We start from the raw sequence: 23,008 nt of genomic DNA, 5'->3' as shown, positions 1-23,008 counted from the left end.
GATGTTATCTGATGAGATGATCAAATCTTCCACCAGTTGGTAAGTCACCGTGACGTGATCACCTGGAGGGTAGTTAACCATATGAAAACTTCTGTTAGAAAGGGATATGTGCAACTAAGGTTGGTGATTATGAGAAACAGAGGAACAGCTTCAGAAATAATATGGAATGAGGAACTGGATGGAAAGGATATCAGTGCTGCTTTGGCCCTATTCATGAACTATTTATTGAAGGCAATATCAGAATGTATACTAAGGATTAAGAGACTAAATAGAGTAAGTGTGAAATGGATGATGAAGAGGTAAGGCACACAATCTGGAAGAAGAATAATGTATTATGGAAACGGCATAAGATTAGTGGTAATAATCAGTTGCATGAAGTGTATACAGAACAGGCTAGAGATGACTTTCTTCCTAAGGATAACAAAAGGGCAGTACAAGTGATGGTAGCTCATGAGACTAAAAAGAATCCCAAGGAGTTTTTTCAATATGTAGCCAGTAAAAGAAAGAATGATTATGGAAAGATGATACTAGTTGGTGAAAATGTTAGAATGATAACAAGCTCAGAGAATATAATCAAGATATATGATGAACATTTCATAAAGGTATTTAATTTTTATAAATGTTACATCATGCAGATGAATATAGTTGGAAGGATGGAGGAGGTACTCATGGTGAGTGCACAGGAGATATATGTGGAATTGAGTAAACTTCAAGTTAATAAGGCAGTAGGGCTTGATAATATATCACCACATGTTTGGAAGGAATGTTTCAGAGAGTTAACACCTTTGACATATTTAGCACTGGACCAAGTTCCAAAGGAGTGGAAAGAGGGTGAAGTTGTTCCACTTCATAAGGGAGGTGATAAGACTAAGCTTCGGATTACAGACCAATCTGTGTTTCTGGAGTTGGCATTAAAGTATTGGAGAAGTTAGTCAGGACCAAGATTCAGAACTGGGTTGAAAACAGCTGCATTCTCTTTGATGGTTAGTTAACATAGGTTTAATAAAGGAAGATCATGATTTAGTAATCTGCTTACTTGTTATAACAAGGTGACCACATTGGATTAAGGTGATGCATACACAATGGTATATTTAGATTTTGCATAGGCCCTTGATAAATTATGACATGATAAGCTGGTGATTAAACTGGAAAGCATGAGGTTGGATAGTAGATTAGTAATTGGATAAGGGATTAGCTGTCTGATAGGTATCAGCAAGTTGTGTATAGCAAAGCGATATCCCAGAAGAGAAAAGTTATTAGCGTTGTGCCCCAAGAGTTTCTTTTGGGGCTGTTGTTTAACTCGTATGTTAGTATAAATTAAAGATGTCAAGAAATTATATTCTTGGTTTTTCATCCTTTATCCAAGTGTAAGCAAAGAAGGTTTGCACATGAAGTAACTTCATGACTGGGTTACTTGTGTATAGAGGCTAATGACTTCACAACAATAGCCTTAGTATTCCATATTGCAATGCATATATCCTTACGGACATGTATAATGCTATGCCCAACACCAAGACTGGTTTCAACCTTTATTGAGATCTCATCAGTGGGAATCAGACCCATAAGTGATACCAAGATTGAAGTAATGCAGAAGTCATATTTCCATGTAGTGAAGACATTAGCATCTATTTACTGTACAAGTATCCCAACCATGAAGTTACTTCATGCACAAACCTTCTTTGCTTTGCTTACACTGGGATAAAGGATGAAACCAAGAATATAATTTCCTGACATCTTTAATTTATTGTATAACCAAGTGAAAAAAACTTTAAACTTTTGTATATACAAGGGCTGTTCAATAAGTAATAAGACTCATTTTACTGTCGCGAAACCACTCATCACAATATTAATTTCTGTGGAATAAAGAAATGTTGCTGTCCATATTAACAAAAGAGGTTGATAGATGGCGTATATGGGCTGATGTGCTGGAGCGTCACATGACTAAACGCAAGCTTGTTTTGGCATGCCTACAATCCGCGACCAGTCATCGAAATGGAAGCGTCCTTGGAACAGCGTTATGCGATTAAATTTTGTGTGCGTTTGCAAAAATCGGCATCGGACACTTTTAACATGATACGCGAAGCTTTCCATGATGAAGCAATGTCAAGGGCAAGCGTTTTTTGCTGGCATAAAACTTTTAAGGAAGGAAGGCAAAATGTGGAGGATCTTGAACGTGGAAGACCTTCAACGTCCATCACAGAGACAATGATCAACACAGCAGCGATTATCATCAAGGAGGATCGCAGAATTACAGTATGCCAGCTGCATGTTGTCTTGAATATTTCTGTGGGAAGTGTTCACTCAATCATGGCTGAACATTTGGGACTGAAACGTGTTTGCACCCGATCGATTCCCAAACTCTTGACACCGGAGCAAATGCAGCATCGAGTGGATATGTGCACAGAATGGAAAGAAAGACTGGAACAAGAAGGTGACAACTTCTTAAAACGCATCATTACAGCAGGTGAAGCTTGGTTATATCACTATGACCCTACAATGAAACAACAAAGCCGTGAATGGAAGCATCCGTCTTCGCCTACCCCCAAGAAAGCAAAAACTGTAAAATCTTAGTCAAAAAACCATAATGTTTTTTGACTACAAAGGCATTGTTTACCGACACGCTGTAGAACCCGGGAATACTGTAAACGGCTCGCACTATGTGGATATTTTACGGACAATGGTACAGTACGTCAAAAGGAAGCATCCATTGCTGAAGAATGGCTTCTTATTGCACCAAGATAATGCAAGGCCACATATTGCTGGTTGTGGGTTGTGTAGTGGATGTTTTGCAGAAGAACAATACAGATATCCTACCATACCCTCCATACAGTCCTAATCTCACACTGTGCAATTTCTGGCTGTTTCCTCAGCTCAAGAAACCACTAAGAGGCCACCATTTTGAAAGCAACAAAGCATGTGTAAAAGCTGTGGAGGCGGGTTTTGAAAGAACTCTCAAAAAAGGACTTTCACATGTGTTTATGAAGTGGACACAACGTTGGGACAAATGCATCGTGTCTCACAGTAGTTACTTCGAAAAAGACCATGTAAATGATGACGATTAAAGGCAATCTGTTTTCTGTATAAATATAGTCTTATAACTTATTGAACAGCCTACGTATAATGATATTGGGAGAAATCTAAATGGTGATATTCAGTTATTTGCAGATGATGCAAAGTTGGGTAATTAATATTGTTTGACAACAATTTGCATTTTTATGTCTCGAGAAATGTAGGTGTAAAAATCTTATAGTGGCTGTACTGCGTAAGTTGGGCATGGTCATAAGGTTGAATTCTTGATGATGGAGTAGAACTCTCATAGTACTCATCTGATGAAAAAGGAAATTAAACTGAATGTGAGAATTAGAGGAATTTCCCTATTGAGCATTCCAGGTAGGATGTGGGCAGATTGTGGAAAAGAAACTTAGAGAAGAATAAGCTGGGCTCAGGCCAAATAGGGTTGTCAGAATCAGATTTTCACTTGGAAGAATATATGCTCTGTACCTAACTTACAAGTTGGCACTTAGAATTTCAGGAGATGCAGGATGGTTTGCTGTAAAAATCAGATGAAAGACAAGTACAGTGGCATCTCACTAATCCGAACCTCTTTAGTCTGAACCCTCCAGTAATCCAAACTGCGGTTTGAAAGAAAAAAGTTTTATTTATTACGTTTAATATTATAAATATAATTATTTAGTTATCTAGTTATACTTATTAATAATAATTATTATTTTAACTATTATTATTTATTTTATTATTATTACAATACAGTACAACTATGGTGATACACAAAAAGAGGAAATTCAAAACGTGCATAATTTGGTTAAAAATATAAATTCAGATGTTGAAATTTTACAAACAATTGTTACGGAATAGATCAGAGGTAGAACCGAAAGTGAATTCGAAATCAAATCAGATGCTGAAATTATAAATATAACGATACAGAATGAATTAGAAGATGATGATGATAAAGAACTCGAAGGAATAAAAGTAAAACATGAAGAGGCAGTTGACAGTTTTAACCACCTCACTGGCCATTATGGATCAAATACACATCCTCATCATATATTTCAATGTAATATCAATGGTATTACAATTTTAATATGCACTTCGCATCCATGATAATCTTGACGTCTATAGACGTCTTGGCTGGTAGCATGGTTAATATGTGTATAGAATGGACTAAGTAGAATGACACACCATTCCAAAAAATTTTATTGATAATGCAGCTCAAGAAGAAGCATTTGAGCATTTTTTTTGTTAAAATAACACAAAAAGAACCCACTTTTTTTTTGTGTTGTGTACAAGAAAGCGCTATTTTTTATGCAAATTAAGTTATGTACTTATTTTATTAAATCTATGCAATTTTATTAAATCAGAATCCTCAACAATACAGGTACATACAAACTAAATTTTTTACTAAAATAAACTTGTGTACTGTATTATTTTTTAAGTTTTACATTACAGTACAGTAGCTTTTTTCTATCAGTTGCTTCCTTTATTACAGAATTTAATTGATGTACCATTAAAATCTGATTATTTTTGTCTTAACCGCTAGTTATTGTTGTCTCTTGGGGGAAAATTCTCTAATCTGAACGAGCACGGTTTTTATTAGTTTGGATTAGTGAGATACCACTGTATGTACATCATTTCCTCTGTTATGGATTACATTAAGAAGGAAGGTGTCATGAAATCCAGTATCCAAATTGGAGACATTAATCTCAGTATCTTTATTTTATGCAGATGATGTTATACTCCTAAACAGATCCGGCACAAGTTTGCAGGCTCCTTTAACTGAATTGAATAACAACTGTAACAAACTGTGCATGAAAATTGCCACTAAAATAACAAAGAATGTGAAAACAGGTATGAATATTGAAAACATCAGCTGCATCCTGAATGGGGAACTTACAGATTAAACAAGCAAAACATTTTAGATATGAAGGCACAATTTTTAGTGATTTATAAACCAATTCTCTGGAATTTAAACATTTTGATTTATCTCCCCCACTTCCGTTTTGAAAATAGGCAGTATAATGAATTTCTCCCATTTATCTGGGGCTGTTTCCTGATTGTGAAATTTTGTCTCTCAAGTAGTTCCAAGCCAGCATATTTAAATAATTCCATTTCCAGTGTTTCTAGTTATTTTATTTTCTGTAGAATTTCAGTTAATTCATCTGATGTTATGGTTTCTAAATTTGTTACTGTTAACTTTATGGTAGGATTGCTAAAATTATTATATGGGTATCTCCATGCAGTAAAATTACTCATCATGAGAGATCTACAGAAATCTTGATACACACAGTACCCATCATAAAGTTAAATTTAAGTCATTGCCCTGACAGATAAACTCATTCACTGTCAGGGCACTCTCACAACTACTTCTGGCAATTCATTCTGCTCATTCATCACTCTTTCTCTCTCTCCCCAAGAAAAAAACAATTTAGTCCCTTACTAACTATTCTTACACAACTTCCAGGGTTGACCCCCCCCCCTCTTTCTCTTTCTCTGTTTGTCATATATTGAAAAATTTCTTTATTGTCAGTCTTATAGAACCCTTTTCATAACTTAATTTTCTCTCGTGTCCTCTCTTCTGCCTATTAACAAAACTTGCAGCCCATATTCTTTAAATTTATTCTCATAGGGAGTATTCCACTGGCCTGTCACTAGTTGGTCACTCATCTCTGGAATCCAAGGTGATCAGGTGATGAAATCATTATTTTTCAATATGTTTCATAACTGTATTTATGATGTATACATATCTTGTTCTTTAATTTCTTTATTCAGGTATTTCAGAATTGTGTATTTATTGATGATTGTGTTCAGTAGCTCTGTTTCTGGTTCTTTTATTTATACCAGTTTTATCCGTGTAAGGGTTGTAATTTGTATTTTAACTGTGGCTTTCATTCTCTTATAATTTAGTTTATTTTTAGTTGTATCAGAAAATAATCATTATCTATAAGCTTGGTTTTTATTTTTTCTATATGTTTGTTCCAGTTTCTGATAACCTTTATCTTGTGCTATTTTTTCCCTAGGCTGTTGTTGGTTGCCTTCTTTGTCATGTTTCACGTGTTCTTTGATTTTATTTCAGTATTTTCATTTTCTCCTATTTCTAGTAAAATTCTCTTTTAATTTTTTTTTTTTTTTTTGGCACAGTTTGTTAATATTTTTTCCATTGAGTAGTTTCATTTAAAATAAACTTTCTACTTGTTTTTTTTTATTTGTCTTCATCTTCAGTCAATTTTGAAGTAGCAGTTTTCAGTAACTCCTTAATGATCTGTATCTAAATGTATCTCTATCTGACATCTGTTAATAGTTTTTTTTCCCCCCTCGTTATTACGAGGGTGGTCTGAGAAGTTCTCGGCCTAACAATGAAAAAACGATTTTATAATTTCAAAATTATTTTTATTTTTCAACATAATTTCTCTTAAGAATAATACATTTATTCCAGTAATGGTCCAGTGCCATTATCCCATCCCTGTAGTGATTCTTAGTAAGATCTGCAAAACACCCCTCTATAGCTGCAATCAGTTTCGAAGAAAAACACTGACCAGTGAGAAAGAGTTTTAGATTTGGGGAAGAGATAGAAGTCAGAGGGAGCGAATATGGGGAATTGGGTGGATGTTCCAACAATTCATAGTGCAGATCTCTTAATTTTCCCATTACCAAAACACCTTTGTATTCAGGTGCATTGTCCTGATGAAAAATGATTATTTTCTTCTGCAAACCGGGTCTTTTCTCATGAATTTTTTCATCCAGTCTGGTTAAAAGATCGGAACAATATTCCCCGGTTAGTGTTTTACCCTTTTCAAGATAATTAACAAACAAAATGCCTTTATCATCCCAAAACACCGATGTTATGACCTTTCTTGCTGATGGAACTGACTGTCTTCTTTGGTGCTGAACAACTGGCTTCTGTCCACTGTTTTGACTGCTGTTTGGATTCTGGTGTGTAATGGTGAATCCAAGTCTCATCCATAGTAATAAATCGATGCACAAGATCAGTTTTCTTGTTAAAACGATCCAAGCACTGTTCAGAGATTTTTATGCGAGTGCATTTTTGATCTGCTGTAAACAAGCATGGCACCCATCTTGCACAAAGCTTTTTCATTTGCAATTCTTCATGCAAAATATATCCTACACATTATTTTGAAATACCTATAGTCTCTGCAATTTCATGCACTTTGACTCTCAGGTAATCCAATACCATATTGTGCACTTGATCACTGATTTCTGGTGTTGTTACACTTTTTGAATGTCCTTCATGGATCAACTTCAAGGCTGGTATGGCCACATTTAAACTTGGCAGCCCATTTCTTAATTGTGGAAAATGAAGGAGAAGAGTGCTCATAAACTTTTATCAACTGCGAATGAATTTCTTTTGGTGTTAAACCTTCTTTTATAAAGAATTTTATAACAGCACGATACTCAATTTTATCCATTTCAAGGGATACAGACAACACTTTTGCTTCAGACAGCTGTATAAAACAAACTAATTGATAGAATGACTTGAAATTTCACATGGATGCTTATGACAGATCTACCAATTTTCATGACTTATTTTTCACGATATTAACAACACCACACACACTTTTATCACAAAGATATTTTATTAACGCTTATATTTCACTGATTTTTCAACTCAGCATCATCAGAGCACACCACACTTGTAAACGCGACAGTGAATGAGTGAAACAATATAATTGTAAAAGACAAAAGATCTAAAGTCCTATTTTTTTGGCACCCTCTAACGGGGGGGAAAAAAAAAAAAACAGCAGCTATCCAGGAGTTTTTCTTAGGATAACCGTCTCCCAAATTTTTGGCAAATTAATGCAACCATATTTGTTAAGGTTGGGAGAATTCTTCAAAGCCATTGCTGACTCAAAAAATAATCTTTCAGATTTGTAACGACTCCTAAATAGCACATTCGTTTTCCTCCATCTAATCCTGTGTGAAGCAGTGTCCAAAGCATGGTCTGCCAGTCCCGACTTGCCATAGTAATAGTAGTGAATATATCTTTCATGTTCTTCCAGGCGGATGTTCACTGATCTTCCTGTTTGCCCATAATAGGACAAGTCGCAGTCACAAGGCACTTCATACACTCCTGGGTGTGCTAAAGGGTGAAGTTTATCCTTAGGCGAGCAGATCAGAGTCGCCAGCTTGACATGGGGTTTGAAAGTGGTGTGAAGGCAATGTTTCAACAATACTTTGGCTATCTTTTCCGATGTACCTCTGATATAGGGAATAGAAATGGTCATGTTGTATTCCACAGCTACATACAAGCCACAAGTGTGGTTATGCTATGTACATGATGTGTTTGCCATCTGGCCCCATGGACAAGACACTTTGGATGCTTTTGCCACCTACCTAAACAGCCAACACCCCAAAATTCACTTCACAGTAGAAAAAGAATCAAATAACTGTTTACCATTTCTTGACACATTAGTCACCCGCCTTTCAGATGGATCACTATCTTTTTCTATTTACAGAAAGCCTACACACACAGGAAGATACCTACATAAACAATCACATCATCATCCAGTCCAACAGTATGGCATTTTAAAAACACTTACACACAGAGCCAGAGCCATTTGTTCTAACGATATAGCTCTGACCACTGAACTCCAATACCTGTGCCATATGTTCTTAGCCAACGGCTACAATCCCTACAAAATAGATAAAATACTACATAGGCCCATTACTCTGCCCTCCCCTAATACACAAGAATACAACATGACCATTTCTATTCCCTATATCAGAGGTACATCGGAAAAGATAGTCAAAGTATTGTTGAAACATGGCCTTCGCACCACTTTCAAACCTCATGTCAAGCTGGCGACTCTGATCTGCTCGCCTAATGATAAACTTCACCCTTTAGCACACCCAGGAGTGTATGAAGTGCCTTGTGACTGTGGCTTGTCCTGTTATGGGCAAAAACAGGAAGATCAGTGAACATCAGCCTGGAAGAACATGAAAGATATATTCGCTACTATTACTATGGCAAGTCGGGACTGGCAGACCATGCTTTGGACACTGCTTCACACAGGATTAGATGGAGGAAAACGAATGTGCTATTTAGGAGTAGTTACAGATCTGAAAGATTATTTTTTGAGTCAGCAATGGCTTTGAAGAATTCTCCCAACCTTAACAAATATGGTTGCATTAATTTGCCAAAAATTTGGGAGACGGTTATCCTAAGAAAAACTTCTGGATAGCTGCTGTTTTTTTTTTTCCTTCCCCGTTAGAGGTTGCCAAAAAAATAGGACTTTAGATCTTTTGTCTTTTACAATTATATTGTTTCACTCACTCACTGTCGTGTTTACAAGTGTGTTGTGCTCTGATGATGCTGAGTTGAAAATCAGTGAAATATAAGTATTAATAAAACATCTTTGTGATAAAAGTGTGTGTGGTGTTGTAAATACCGCGAAAAATAAGTCATGAATAACCATCAACACCTAAGCTTATCTGTTAGATAGATGTACCAACTTAGAAAAAAAAAATCTTGCCGATACTGTTGCCATCTGTGGTTGAAACCGAGAACTTTTCAGAGACCACCCTTGTATATGCATTTTGCTTTTCATAAATTCAGCACTTTCTGTATCCAATGACAGTATTATAAACAGCTGTTACACATATTTTCTGGAAATGAAAATTTGTAAGCGGATGTTAGGACAAATGTATTTAATTAGCTGCTATGTTTATTGTTACAATAAATCTGTTCTGTTTGCATGCATGCAGCATAACTGCTGGAGCAGAGGGTTTTTCCATTAAGTGTGTCATTCAAGTTGCCTCTAATTGCAATAATTGTTCCTGAATATCGTTGTTGTTATTGTTATGTTCCATCAAGTTGTCGACTCCTGGTGATTCTATGAACATATGCTCTCCATTCAGATCTGTCCCTGGCCATATCTTTCACAATTTCCAGACGCATTCCAGTTGCTTCTTTAACTCCATCTAATTCTTGTTCTTTCTTTTCTCCTGCTTCCCTCAACTTTAGCAAGCATCATCATCTTCTCCAATCTGTCCAAAGTATGACAATCTTTGCTTGATGATCATAGCTTCAAGGGAGCAGTCTGACTTTATTCTATCACTAATTTATTGTTTGCTTTGCAGTTCATGGTATTCTTAGTAAGTGTCTCCAAACCCATAATTCAAATGCAACTATCTTCCTCCTTTCACTCTTTCTCAGGGTCCAACTTTGACATCCATACAGTACCACAAGGAATGGCATTGCTTTCACAAATCTGATTTTTGTTGCGAGGCTAATATCTTTATCTTTAAAGATCTTGCTTAAATTTGTCATTGCTTTCTTTCTAAGTAATAATCTTCTTCTGACTTCTTCAGTGCAATACCATCTTTATCAATTTAGGATCCTAGGAGCACAAAATTGTTAACTACTTCCATTTTCTCCCCCATCCACTTCAAAATCATTAAGATGGAAATGAATCACAAGCTGGATATATTGAGAATAAGTGAACTTAGGTGTACAGGAATGGGCCGTTTTCAGTCAGAGGACTATATGGTGTATTACTCAGGACATGAGACAAGTCATAAAAATGGAGTATCTTTCTTACTCAGGAAAAAGATGGCTAGGTATGTATTAGGTTATAATCCAGTGAGTGACAGAATCATTTCTATCAGAGTCAGTGGACATCCAATCAATATGACCATTATGCAGGTTGATGCACCCACTACAGAGGCATCAGAAGAAGCCATAGAAGAATTTTATGGCAAGTTACAAGAAGTGATAGATGCAATACCAAAGCGAGATTTATTGCTACTTATTGGAGATTGGAATGCAAAAGTGGGAGAAACTGAGGAACAAGGAATAACAGGTTGTTTTGGTTTAGGTATTTAACACTGCAGGGAAGAGACTAGTTGAGCTTTGTGCAGAGAATTCTTTGTTTGTTGCTAAACCTGCTTTATTAAACAGCACAAATGGAGAATGTACACATGGATATCACCTGATGGACAATACAGAAATCAAATTGATTATATACTTGGACAAAGAAGATGGAGAAGTGCAATTCAGTCTGTCAAGACTTTTCCAGTGCGGACTGTGGAACAGACCATGAATTATTAGTGGCTACGATACATGTGAAATTACGGAAACTGAAAACAACACAAATGTTGATCAGATATGATCTTGGAAACATACTGGCTGAATACAGAACAGATTCAACACACTCAATTTGTGTGAAAGAACCAGATGAACTATGGGAAGAGATTAAAGATATCATTAAAACAGAAGCAAAGAAGAATATTTCAACAGTTTGTAAGAAGATGCCATTAAAACTGCTCAGGAAAGAAGGAAAATGAAGACCACAGGAAATTTGCAGGAAGTAGGGCATTTGAATGCAGAGTTTCAACGACAAGCCAGAAGAGACAAGGAATAATACTTTAACCAGGAACACCAACAGACAGAAGACCAAAACAAGAAAGGAAACATGAGATCTTTTCAAAAAGATCAAGGAACTGACAGAGAAGTTCACCACCAAGGTAACAATATTGAAAAGTAAACACAAAGGATATCTTACAGAAGCTTGCAGACATCAAAGAAAGATGGAAAGAGTATACAGAAGCCCTTTACAGAAAGGACTCCAAAATTACTGAGAAATTTGAAGAGCAGGATTATATACAGGAGTCAGTACCACTGGAGATTGAGGTGAGGTGGGCACTGCAACAGCTATCCAGTAAGAAAGCACCAGGAGGGAATGGAATACCTATTGAGCTGCTCAAAGCCCTGGTAGAAGAGGCAGTTAATATTTTAACAGCTCTATGTCAATGAATTTGGATCACAGCTACATGACCTAGGGAATGGAAAAAAATCAGTTTACATACCTTTATTGAAGAAAGGCGATCCAAGAGAGTGCAAAAATTACAGAACTATAACACCGATTTCTCATGCGAGCAAAGTCTTACTTAAGATCATTCATGGAAGACTGGAACCATTCATGAAGAGAGAAATGCCAGATGAACAGCAGGATTTCGAAAAGGCAGAGTAACAACCGATCAGATCGCCAATGTGAGATGGATGATAGAAAGAGCACAGGAATATCAAAAGAATGTCTACCTTTGTTTACTATAGTAAGACTCTGTAGATGATATGAAACTATGGAATGTGTTAAGAACAATGGGAGTACCAGAGCATCTCATTATCCTTCTAAGGAATCTTTATTATGAACAAGAAACTACTGTATGAACAGATCTTGGAGAAACGGTGTATTTCATAATAGGTAAAGGGGGTGTGACAGGGATGTATTTTATCTCCGTACCTGTTTAACTTGTACAGTGAATACATTTTAAGAATGGTAGGGCTGGAGGAGTCTCCTTGTGGAATTAAAATACAGTACATAGATGTTAAATGTCTGTTTACTATATTTAGTGATAATAACTTGTTTTTCTTGCTAGTGAAATATAGCATCTGTTGAGGTTGGAAGTCTTTGGAAACAACAGACATAGCAACATTTATTGCTATGTCTGAATAAAAATTCATACTTCTATGTATTATAAAAAGTTGTTGATCTACAACACTAGCATGTGTGAGATATCTATTATTGATAAAACAGAAGAACTGCTGACACCTAAATAAAAAATGAATAAAACTAATGAATGTAGGATTTCCAAAAGTGTGGATAATTTCGATAACGATTAGATATTATATATATCTTATTATTGCGTAAAATGTATACCGTCTCAGTAAGCAAAAGAAAATTCTTAGAAAATGAAGCTTCGAAATTTTATGAGATGATTTGCTGCTCCATCCCTTCACAATGCAGCTTGAAACCTACAGAACAGGTTTTTTTCCTCCTCCTTCATCCTTGCAACTGCTGTATTGTGGAACACTCTTCCTCCTGTTGTGTTTCCCAAGGAATACAATATACAGCCTTTTAAATCAAATGTAAATAGGTTCTTCCTTTCCCAACTCACTACTCATATAAGGTGCTAATGTACTATAGGTTGATCAACCAACCTCTCATTCATGCCATGCCTAAATGAATCACCTGATCAACATTATTAGTTCATTGGATTAGCCTCTCCTTATAGTTTTTAACTAAACTACTAAATGTATATAGTGGCTGTTTATTATTAGTTATTTATTTGTACTATGCAAACAAATCTCTTTCCTTCTCTTCGTGTGTTTTTTTTTTTTTTTTGTGAAAAGAAATGCATGAGGGGGGAAAAAGTTAAAAAGGAAAAGTTGGTCCTTGTTGGGGATCTAAATGGCAGAGTAGGAAATGATTAGCTATATTAGCTATATAGAAGTGAGTGTTTAATCCAGTTTTAACTTATGGATCTGAGAACTGAGTTAGAAATAAAATTCTTGACCAAAGACTAGAGACCACAGTTATGAGAGTCCTGAGAAAGATTAGACCCATGAGCAGATGGCATCAGTGGTAATATAATATTAAAAACGAGGATATTAGGAAAGAACTTAACATTGTTAGCATCCAGGAATGTGTTAGCAGAGCTAATGTCAGGTGGTATGGTAATTAAACAGAATAGGAAAGGTAAGATTAGCAAAACAAGTGTTCTGTGCCAGGTTGAAAGGAAAAAGACCCAGAGGAAGACCAATATATATAGGTGGATTGTGTTTTAGTCTGATAATGATGTAGTCTTGACAGATTATAGATGAATTTTGAGAAAAATTGTACATAGGAAGGAAGTTAGTAATGATATACAAGGGTGGTGTGAAAAGTTCTCGGCCTAACAATGAAAAAACGACTAATGCATTTATTCCAGCGATGCTCCAGTGGCATTATTCCATCACTGTATTAGTTCTCAGTAAGATCTGCAAATACCCTTCTACGGCTGCAATCACCTCTTGATTCAAAGAAAAATGCTGACAAGTTAGGAAGAGTTTTAGTTTTGGGAAGAGATGGAAGTCAGAGGGAGCCAAATATGCAGAATAGTGTGGATGTTCCAACAATTCATAGTGCAGTTCCCTTAATTTTCCCATTGCCAAAACACCTTTATGGTCAGGTGCATTGTCCTGATGAAAGATGATTTTTTTCTTCTGCAAACCAGGATTTTTCTCATGAATGTTTTCGTCAAGTCTGGTTAAAAGAGCGGAGCAATATTCCCCGGTTATTGTTTTACCTTTTTCAAGATAATTAATAAACAAAATCCCAAAACACTGATGCCATGACCTCTCCTGCATGGAACCGACTTTGTCTTCTTTGGTGCTGAACATCCGGCTTCTGTCCAATGTTTTGACTGCTGTTTGGATTCTTGTGTGCAATGGTGTGAATCCAAGTCTGATCTATAGTAATAAATCGATGTTCAAAATCAGTTTTATTCTTGTTAAAATGCTCCAAGCACTGTTCAGAGATTTTCATGTGAGTACGTTTTTGATCTGCTGTGAGCAATTGCAGTACCCATCTTGCACAAAGCTTTTTCATTTGCAATTCTTCATGCAAAATATATCCTACATGTTCTTTTGAAATGCCTATAGTCTCAGCAATTTCACGCACTTTGACTCGTCGTTCATCCAATATCAAATCGTGCACTTGATCAAATCGTGCCTATAAACTTTAATGAACTTTAAATGAATTTCTTTTGACATTAAACTTCTTTTACAAAGAATTTTATAACTGAACGATACTAAATTTTATCCATTTCAAGGGATACAGACAACACTTTTGCTTCAGGCAGCTGTATAAAATAAACTACTTGATAGAATGACTTGCAATTTCACGTGGATGCTTATGACAGATCTACCAACTTAAAAAAAAAAATCTTAACGATAGTGTTGCCATCTATGGCCGAGGCTGAAAAGTTTTCATACCACCCTCATATTTTTCATGTAGTACTATCATATCCTTTACACCCCCTTGAGGGTAAATATCAGGAATTTGATGATGACTAGAGTATTTCTACTCACACTTATTCCTTCCTTTACATTTCATATTTTCACATGGCTTATAAATGATGGTTCACATATTTACACCTTTGAGTAATTGAAATATACCAATTAAGATGAGTGCTAATGTGCTATGCACTCTTATAACTTTCATAAATCAATAAAAATGCAATCATATGGTTAAACTGACATGAATTTTGTAGCTTGGGTTGCATAAGCCACACAACAGCACACCCAACTGAAATGGGCATGCGACACCACTGATATATAGACATTAGATATGAAGATATGAAAAATTGAAATACTTGTAACAGTGTATATGTTATTCAATTCAAATTCTTTGATATTTTCTAGAAAGTAAAAGAAAGATGGTATGAAAAACTGCATGACTGGGAAAATGCACTTCGAGCATATCAGCAAGCTAGAGAACAAAGACATGATGATATGGAACTTATTATGGGACAGATGAGATGTCTAGAAGTATTAGGAGAGTGGTAAGTTTTTCATTGTGTATTTTATGTATGGAAGGGGATTGAAGAAAAAGTAGTGGTATTAATTCTGTAAATCATCAGTATAGACATTTGACAACTGCATATTATGTATTGCATTGCTGACTTCATTATCAGGACAAATCGAAAGCATTTACAATTTGGAAAGCCCTGGCCACAAAATTATATTATTGTTTATTTCTTCACCCAAGTGTAAGCAAACAAAGTTTTGTGAAGTATTTTGCCAACTTGGTTACTTGTATCTAGAGGCTGATGATTTTACATCAATTTCCCTTAGTATTCCATAATGCAAAGCATACTTTCTTTCAGATGTGTATAATGCTAAGCATTAGAAGATATTGTGGAGTTTCCATTCATAGCAGTACTTCGTGAGATATGCAACCAGAGCAACACAGAAATAATAAATAATTTATTAAGTAACTAATATTTTGCTAACCAGGTTGTAGCAGAAAGTACAAATTGTAACAGAAAAGGAATAAATCTGTCAAGGCACCTTCTAGGGTGCATAAAATGAAGCTAATTCAAGGAAGTCAGGCTATATGTGGTGATTACCTCCCAGATCGTAGGCAAATGAATGCAACAGTACTTTATTAGGGGAACATTTCAAAGCTGCTGCTGAAAATATAGTCTCTCAGACCTCATCTAAAAATAGACGTAAAGAGCTTAAAATATTGCTGGAGTCAAAGTCTTCAATAATTCCTGGCTTACCTATGAAGGGAAACCGTGGACAAGCTGGTGTACATTCAGTGGCAATCACCCATTTTCTGCACGAAGAAATCTAAAGTACAGGCAGAATTGCTATCTCCAGAGCTAGAAAGATTTATCTCTTTATCGGTCAAACAAGAGCTGCTCGAAAGGCGAAGCCTCCAACTTTTCTGCATCGCACGAAGTTTCCTTTTCTTATCCTGAATGTTACTGGTACTGCTGCTTGCCATCTCGTAAATAAATTGTATCTTGGGTATACTTACTAATATTCTTTTCTGCCCAGTAATAAGCTGCAAGCTAACCGAGATTACTAACCCTCACTGAGAAACAGAACAATAGAACATGCCCAGTAGGTAGTACTTAAGAGCCTCAAGCAATATCTGAATTATTTACAGGTAGAAATTTCTTGTTTGGTTTTTACATCTTTCTTTATTCTGATATTGCTTTTGTAGGATGACAGTGATTTCAAATATTAATTTCCCCTATTATTCAAGATCACATAATTTCCTGATTTATAATAATCGGGAAATAATATGTATATTTTCTGATTTATAATTTGCTAATTTATAATAATTATTATTATTATGCGACACCTCCAGGAAGTTCAAAGACTCATCGAGGGAGAATGTGTCAACACCATCGAACGATTGATTCCCTTCTAACTACTAACCACGCTCAAACTTGCTTAACATTTTGCGAGCCATTAGTAGCAGAGGCTCTACCAATCGACCAACCTTTGCTGGCAATCACCACCTAGTTTCTGTATCGAAAAAATAAAGTTTTGTGGAATTACTAGAGAAAAATAATGAATTAAATAAAAACTGTACCTATGTTTCATAACAGTTTTCGGGTGTGTGATAATGATGCAGCAGGTGGGGGTTAAACTATCAAAAGTGAAATAATGTTCTATTTGTAAAAATATGGTGAAATTTCACATTTGATGTATTTGCATATACATATTTCGAATGATAGAATATAAGTAAAAGTTTCGCTTACTTTAAAAATTGGAGCATAATATCTTGATTATGCAGAAAATATATATATACGTATAAATTTAAATCATAACTCTTAATATCATTTTATAATGACCAATTATACTACAAGTAAACCAAGAAAGTGAAAGTGCAAAGAACAGTGGATTACTATATAAAGAAAAAAAAATTAGTGATATGATTAAAGAATTTGATGATATTCTCTATAAAGCAAAGTTGATCAAGCGCGTCCTTCAGGAAATATATGAAGTATTATTCGATTTCGATGATTTTGAACAAAAATAAAAATAAGATAATCTGTAACGTTGGTAACGGTTTTCTTTTCTTATTTCAAATAATTATTGTGAATTAATTTCTTCGAGAACAAAGAAAACGTGTTTTGTTGAGTAAGCGATTAGAAAAAAATTAGCGCAAAAAAAATTAAAAATGAAATTGGTTCTCCAAGTTAAGGCAATATTTAAGTAAAGAAATTATGCAAGGATCTTTATTTTTGTCCAGGCATTAAAATTGTATTTTAGAATAAAAAGAGAAAACAAAAATATAAATGATTTCTCTATTTTTATTCTATCCTATATAACTAAGATCCAGTTACCCAGCATAGAACAAGGAACTGCATTTCTTGTTATAGGCAACTGAGACGCAGCTATGAACGTGAGATAATCCGATTAAGTATTCTCTTCAGCGTGAGAGTTTATCACACCTTCTAAATGGCATCACAGCCAAATTGCACTTCTTATTCATGTTCTTTCAACAGGTGGGCTGAATCATATCCAAATTTAGCTTCTAAATGGCTAAACGGCATTAACCTTCTAAATGGCTAGCCATTTAGAAGGTTAATGCTTAGCAATGTAACATCACGTGGCTCGTTCTACTTTTGAATGATCAATTGTTTGTATTCCAAATGGCTTCTTTCTGAATACTAGTTTCACACAACTTGTAAATAACTGTTCCTATCAAGCCACTGAGGATAGTCTGTTAGTTTCAGACTGAAATATTTGGCAAACATTAAAATATTCTTGTGTTAATGTGTTTATAATTTTTAATTTAATGTCACAAACGTCTCTCAAGAATAGAATTGAGAAGGTGATGTCTTGTAAATTGAGGATTCTGTAGTGTGAAATGTCCACACTACAGAATAAGTTACATATGGTCAGAGACTTAGTGAGGAATTTTGGTACCTATGGCCAGGAAAGAAAATTGCGGCGTTCTAAAAAAAACTTTAAAAATCTCAATTTTTGCACCTAGGTAAAATTAGTGCCTTTGGCTGGGTATGGTGAGAACCACATATAACTTATTCAGAAAGAAAAATTGTTGTTTCTTTCTGAATACTAGTTTCACACAATTTGTTGTGTACATCTTCAGCCGGTGCAAATAGAAATATGGTATTAACAGACAGTTCTGTTTGTACTGGCTGAAGATGTGTAATAAGGGTTATACATTGAACGAACTTAAAACCAGATGTTGAATATAGCATTGAGATGATCAGTGAATGGCTCATTGTTGAGATATGCTGTGTAACTTCTTGTATAGCCTAATTCATTAATGTGTAGGTCTTTTATATATGCCAACCAATGCTGGTTCAGGATTGGACTTTGATTTCTGTTACATTGACTTAGACATTGTATCATTCTAGTAGCTTTAAATCTGTGAACATAGTTGTTGATTTCTTCATGTACTTTAGCAATGCACAGGAAATTCCATAATGGAATGCAATAACTATTGTATACGCACAGTTCATGGAACTGGGATACTGGCAGATTGCCAAGGATAGTCAATTCATGCTGAAGGGGAGAAAGGAATAAAGGATGTACACATCGGTCACCAACAGGCAAAATCACGTGCTTTATACGTAAAAATTTCCAACTTTTATATAAGCAAAATAGTTACCACATTAAAAACTGCAATGTTCATAAAAGAAAAGTTAATTTTCCAACGTGTAATAATAGATAACTCATCTCACAAGATGTGATTACCCTATTATCAGAATGGATTAGAAGTTCTGACATATGCCGAAGTGTCAAAGGGTCTCGCTAGACCCTTCGACACTTAATGTATGGAATTTCCCGTGAGTTGCTAAAGTATTCTTGAAGAAATCGACAACTGTGTTCACAGATTGGAAGAAGCTACCAGAATGATACAATGTATGATTCAATGTAACAGAAATCGAGGTCTCATCTTTGGTTAGCATACATCATAGACCTGCATGTTAATGAATTAGGCTATGAGAAAAGTTACTTGGCACATTGCAACAATCAGCCATGCATCTGGCATATCAGTGCTGTATTCAACATCTGGTTTTTAAGTTCATTTGATGTATAACCAGGGCTGGTGTGAGAGTATCTGATGTCCCTAGGCAAAGAAAATTTAGGCGCCCCTATTTGTTGTCTCTATGCAGTAATTAGTGCATCATTTTTTTCGATACCCAAATTCAATTAGTGCTCCTCTAAAATTCGATTAGTGTGCCTATATATATATCTTAAAAATAAATGTTACAGATTTTAAAAGTTTTCTGTCTATACATTTTTATGGCTAACTATTTTAAAAAATCACTCATGAAATAATTCACTAAATGAAATAATTTAGTTACCGATTTAAAACATTTTTCAAATTATTAATTATAATGAAGAGCCAAAGGCTTCAATTTGGCGACATGAACTTATTTAAGTTAAGTGATATTATATCCCATATTGTTTCTTAGCCGAATATGAAACTCAGAGTTTCATGCCAAATATAGAAACTATATAAAGTTACCTATATAAGTGACCTATAAGAAACTATATAAGTGACCTTCTCTCATAATGTTGAACAAAAAACAGCTCCTAGGAGTTAAGTTCACATTATGGGTACATATCAAGAATAGTGATTGGAACTTGCTCCACCTTTATTTATATGAGTTGCCTCAGCTTGCACTACCTTCAAGGGTCAGGTGCTGCACTATCCAGGTATTTGCTTACGCTTGGAATCGCTGAACTTTATATAGTTTCTTATTAGGCTAAGAAACAATATGGGATATAATATCACTTAACTTAAACATTTTTCAAAGTTATTTTTAATGGCTTACTACACTACTTCCATGTACACTATGTATACCAGGGTTTCCCAAACTGTTCTGCAGAAGGTGAATAAGTGTTCCGCGAGAAGTTCCTGGAATTTGTCATTTTAGTTTTCTAAGCATTTTTTATGAATAAATATTTTATAGTGGAAATATTCTGAGGAGAACAATATTCGAGAATATGTGGAAAAGCTTGGACCCAGAACGCCTAATAAGATTTGTGTGTCATTAATTTTCACACATCGAAACCTTTCACCATTTGGGAAAGAGAATACCGCTGTTTATGATCGGTCATAAAAATTGCCTGCAAGTGGATTATAACAATCAGGGGCGTCTGTAAACTGTTCTCAAAACTGAAGGAAATGACATCTGTGTAGCAAATTTCAGTGACCGAGTGGCATATTTTTAAACATGGAAATATTCATGAATTATCGTTAATTTTCACACATTGAAATCTTTCAACAATTGGGAAAGAGAATACCACTGTTTATGACTGATCATAAAAATTGCCTGCAAGCCGATTACAACAAATGGCGGTGTATAATATTTTTCATACAAGCAAAGTTTTTAAACAGCAATGCAGAGGCTGACCATGATGAATAGAGAAGCAGTAAATTTTGTAGAAGAGGCACTAGGGCCATAAAGAAACAAAATACCTGCCAAACTACGTTAACTCAATTCTTTGTTAAGAAGTAGAATAATAAAATTTATATTCTGAATATGTTTTATTGTCTTTCATCTTCATGATTTTGCTTTAACTAGGCCCTGAGACATATAATTCGTTCCCATTGAGGAACGAATTATACTTTTTCCCATAGGTTATTATATTCGATTACTGCGTTTTCGATTAATGTGCCTGTTTTAAAGAACGCATTAGGCGAACTAATTGAGGGATTGCTGTATATATATTTTGTCATACTCATTCAAGCACACGTACACCTATGCATGTGAATATTTATAAAACTAATATCATTATGAACATTTATATATAAATATTTATACAGGGTATCCTTGAATTCATGGCCCAAACATGAAGGGATGGTAGTACACACCGAAACCACCAATATTCATCATAGAATATGTGGCTGCAAATGCAACCCGGTGCCGTTAGGGGGTGCAGACGAAGAGGCATGGCTTAAAAGCGCTGGATCGGTCAAACCCCAGCATTCTCAGCGTTGACCTTACACGAGATGGAGCAGTTTATGAATGCAGAGAAAGCCGATATGCACCTGATGTACGGCATAGCTGAGGGCAATGGTAGAGAGGCGCAAAGACTACCGTGAGCGATATCCTATGTGCATGTGCCGATCATAAAATGTTTGCATAACTTTACCGTCAGCTGAGTGAGGAAGGCATCTTCCACGTCAGTAGACATGATGCCGGACGAGCACAGACGGTCCAATGCCAGCTACAAGTGAGGACATCTTGTGTATGGTGACAGATAACCCAGGTACGAGCATGCGATCCGCCACCCGGAGCCTAGCTGTGCATCGGAACAGTGTCTGACGAGTACTGCATGAACAAGGGCTACACCCCTATCACCTGCAGTGAATGCAGGCATTAACAGTTGTTGATTATCCCCTGCACATGGATTTCACCCAGTGGTTCCTACAGCAAAGTCGTACAGCCCGATTTACCCGCTCATGTGCTCTTTAGGGATGAATCAACTTTCTTACTTGAAGGTGTAGTCATTGTCCGTAATGTTCATTTGTGGGTGGTCCAGAACACCCATGGTACACATCCACAGTCTAACCTACAATGGTTTGCCGTCAATGTCTGGGTAGGGATCATGCATGACTACTTAATTGGACCCTACCTACTGCCGGACCGCCTCGATAGGCGAACGTACTATATTTTTCTGCAACAGGTTTTGCCAGAATTGCTTCAGGATGTTCAAGTTGCCATCCGCTCCGGTATGTGGTTCCAGCACGATGGGGCACCTGTTCCATAGGTTCCCAAATGTGGCATTAAGATGCGTCAGCATCTTAGTGCCACATTTGGGAACCTACGGATTAGGCGTGGTGGTCCCATCCGGTGGCTCCCAGATCGCCCGATATTTCTTGTCTCGATTTCTTTTTGTGGGGACATTTGGAGAGTTGTTATGCACGAGATGCCTGTGCAGACCATGGAGGATCTGGTAGCCCTACTGTCCATCCCAGCCAGCGATGTGTGTGACAAGACCCGCCAGGGCCACATTTATACTTTTTGAGGCCCTAGATGCAACATCATAATGAGGCCCCAAAAGAACAGTCTATTTCAGTTAATGAAATTCATACACATTTTTTTTTTTTTAGTTTATTGAAAATAAAAATCAACATTTCCATAATGACTTATTTTAATAAACTAAAAATAACACAACATTGGTATATAAATCAGTTCAAATTTAAATTAAAAAATAAAAAATAATAACTAAAATATTTTTTTTCTGGCTTTGGTTTTAGCAAATACAGTATATCTAAAATGATATCATAATTAATAGAGTCTATTACATCTGATTCAATGCATAATAACAACAGGTCATTTGTTTTATTTTGGTGCATGTTGCTTCTTAAATTATTTATTCGTTTCAACACTGAAAATTAGCGTTCAGCACTTGCATTTGAAATAGGCATCCTCAAAAATATTTTTAGAATTGTTTTTATGTTCGGAAAAGCAGACCTTAACTCATCGTTTATAAATTTGTACATATTTTAATTGAAAATTTTCTTCCTTTAATCATTATTAAAAATTGCTTAACTTCACCAATAAATTTTTCTGAATCATTATCAGCCCCATAAGATTGTAAAATGTTGTTAATACTAGTCTCGTACTTGTCTTGAGCTATATCTTTATTCAAAAAAATGCCAAACATATCTGTCTAAATAGGTTTTTGCTCTTTAATTCATTTCCA

The 23,008-nt window shown here is 35.6% G+C and overlaps 1 protein-coding gene across 7 annotated transcripts in view; it reads left to right on the top strand.

Moving 5' to 3' along the window:
- Positions 1–23,008, top strand: part of mTor (serine/threonine-protein kinase Tor) — an 816,233-nt gene that overhangs the window by 426,154 nt on the left and 367,071 nt on the right. For all 7 annotated transcript variants that reach the window (XM_090412780.1, XM_090412800.1, XM_090412771.1 and 4 more), the window contains one exon: positions 15,215–15,354. In XM_090412780.1, the coding sequence (XP_090268906.1) occupies positions 15,215–15,354 (140 nt within the window). The remainder of the gene's footprint in view (positions 1–15,214; positions 15,355–23,008) is intronic.

Source organism: Typopeltis vanoorti, chromosome 2 (assembly GCF_054136105.1).
Source record: "Typopeltis vanoorti isolate ZY-2024b chromosome 2, IOZ_Tvanoo_1.0, whole genome shotgun sequence".
Taxonomy (NCBI): domain Eukaryota; kingdom Metazoa; phylum Arthropoda; class Arachnida; order Uropygi; family Thelyphonidae; genus Typopeltis; species Typopeltis vanoorti.
This window is presented reverse-complemented; position numbering and strand designations above follow the sequence as displayed.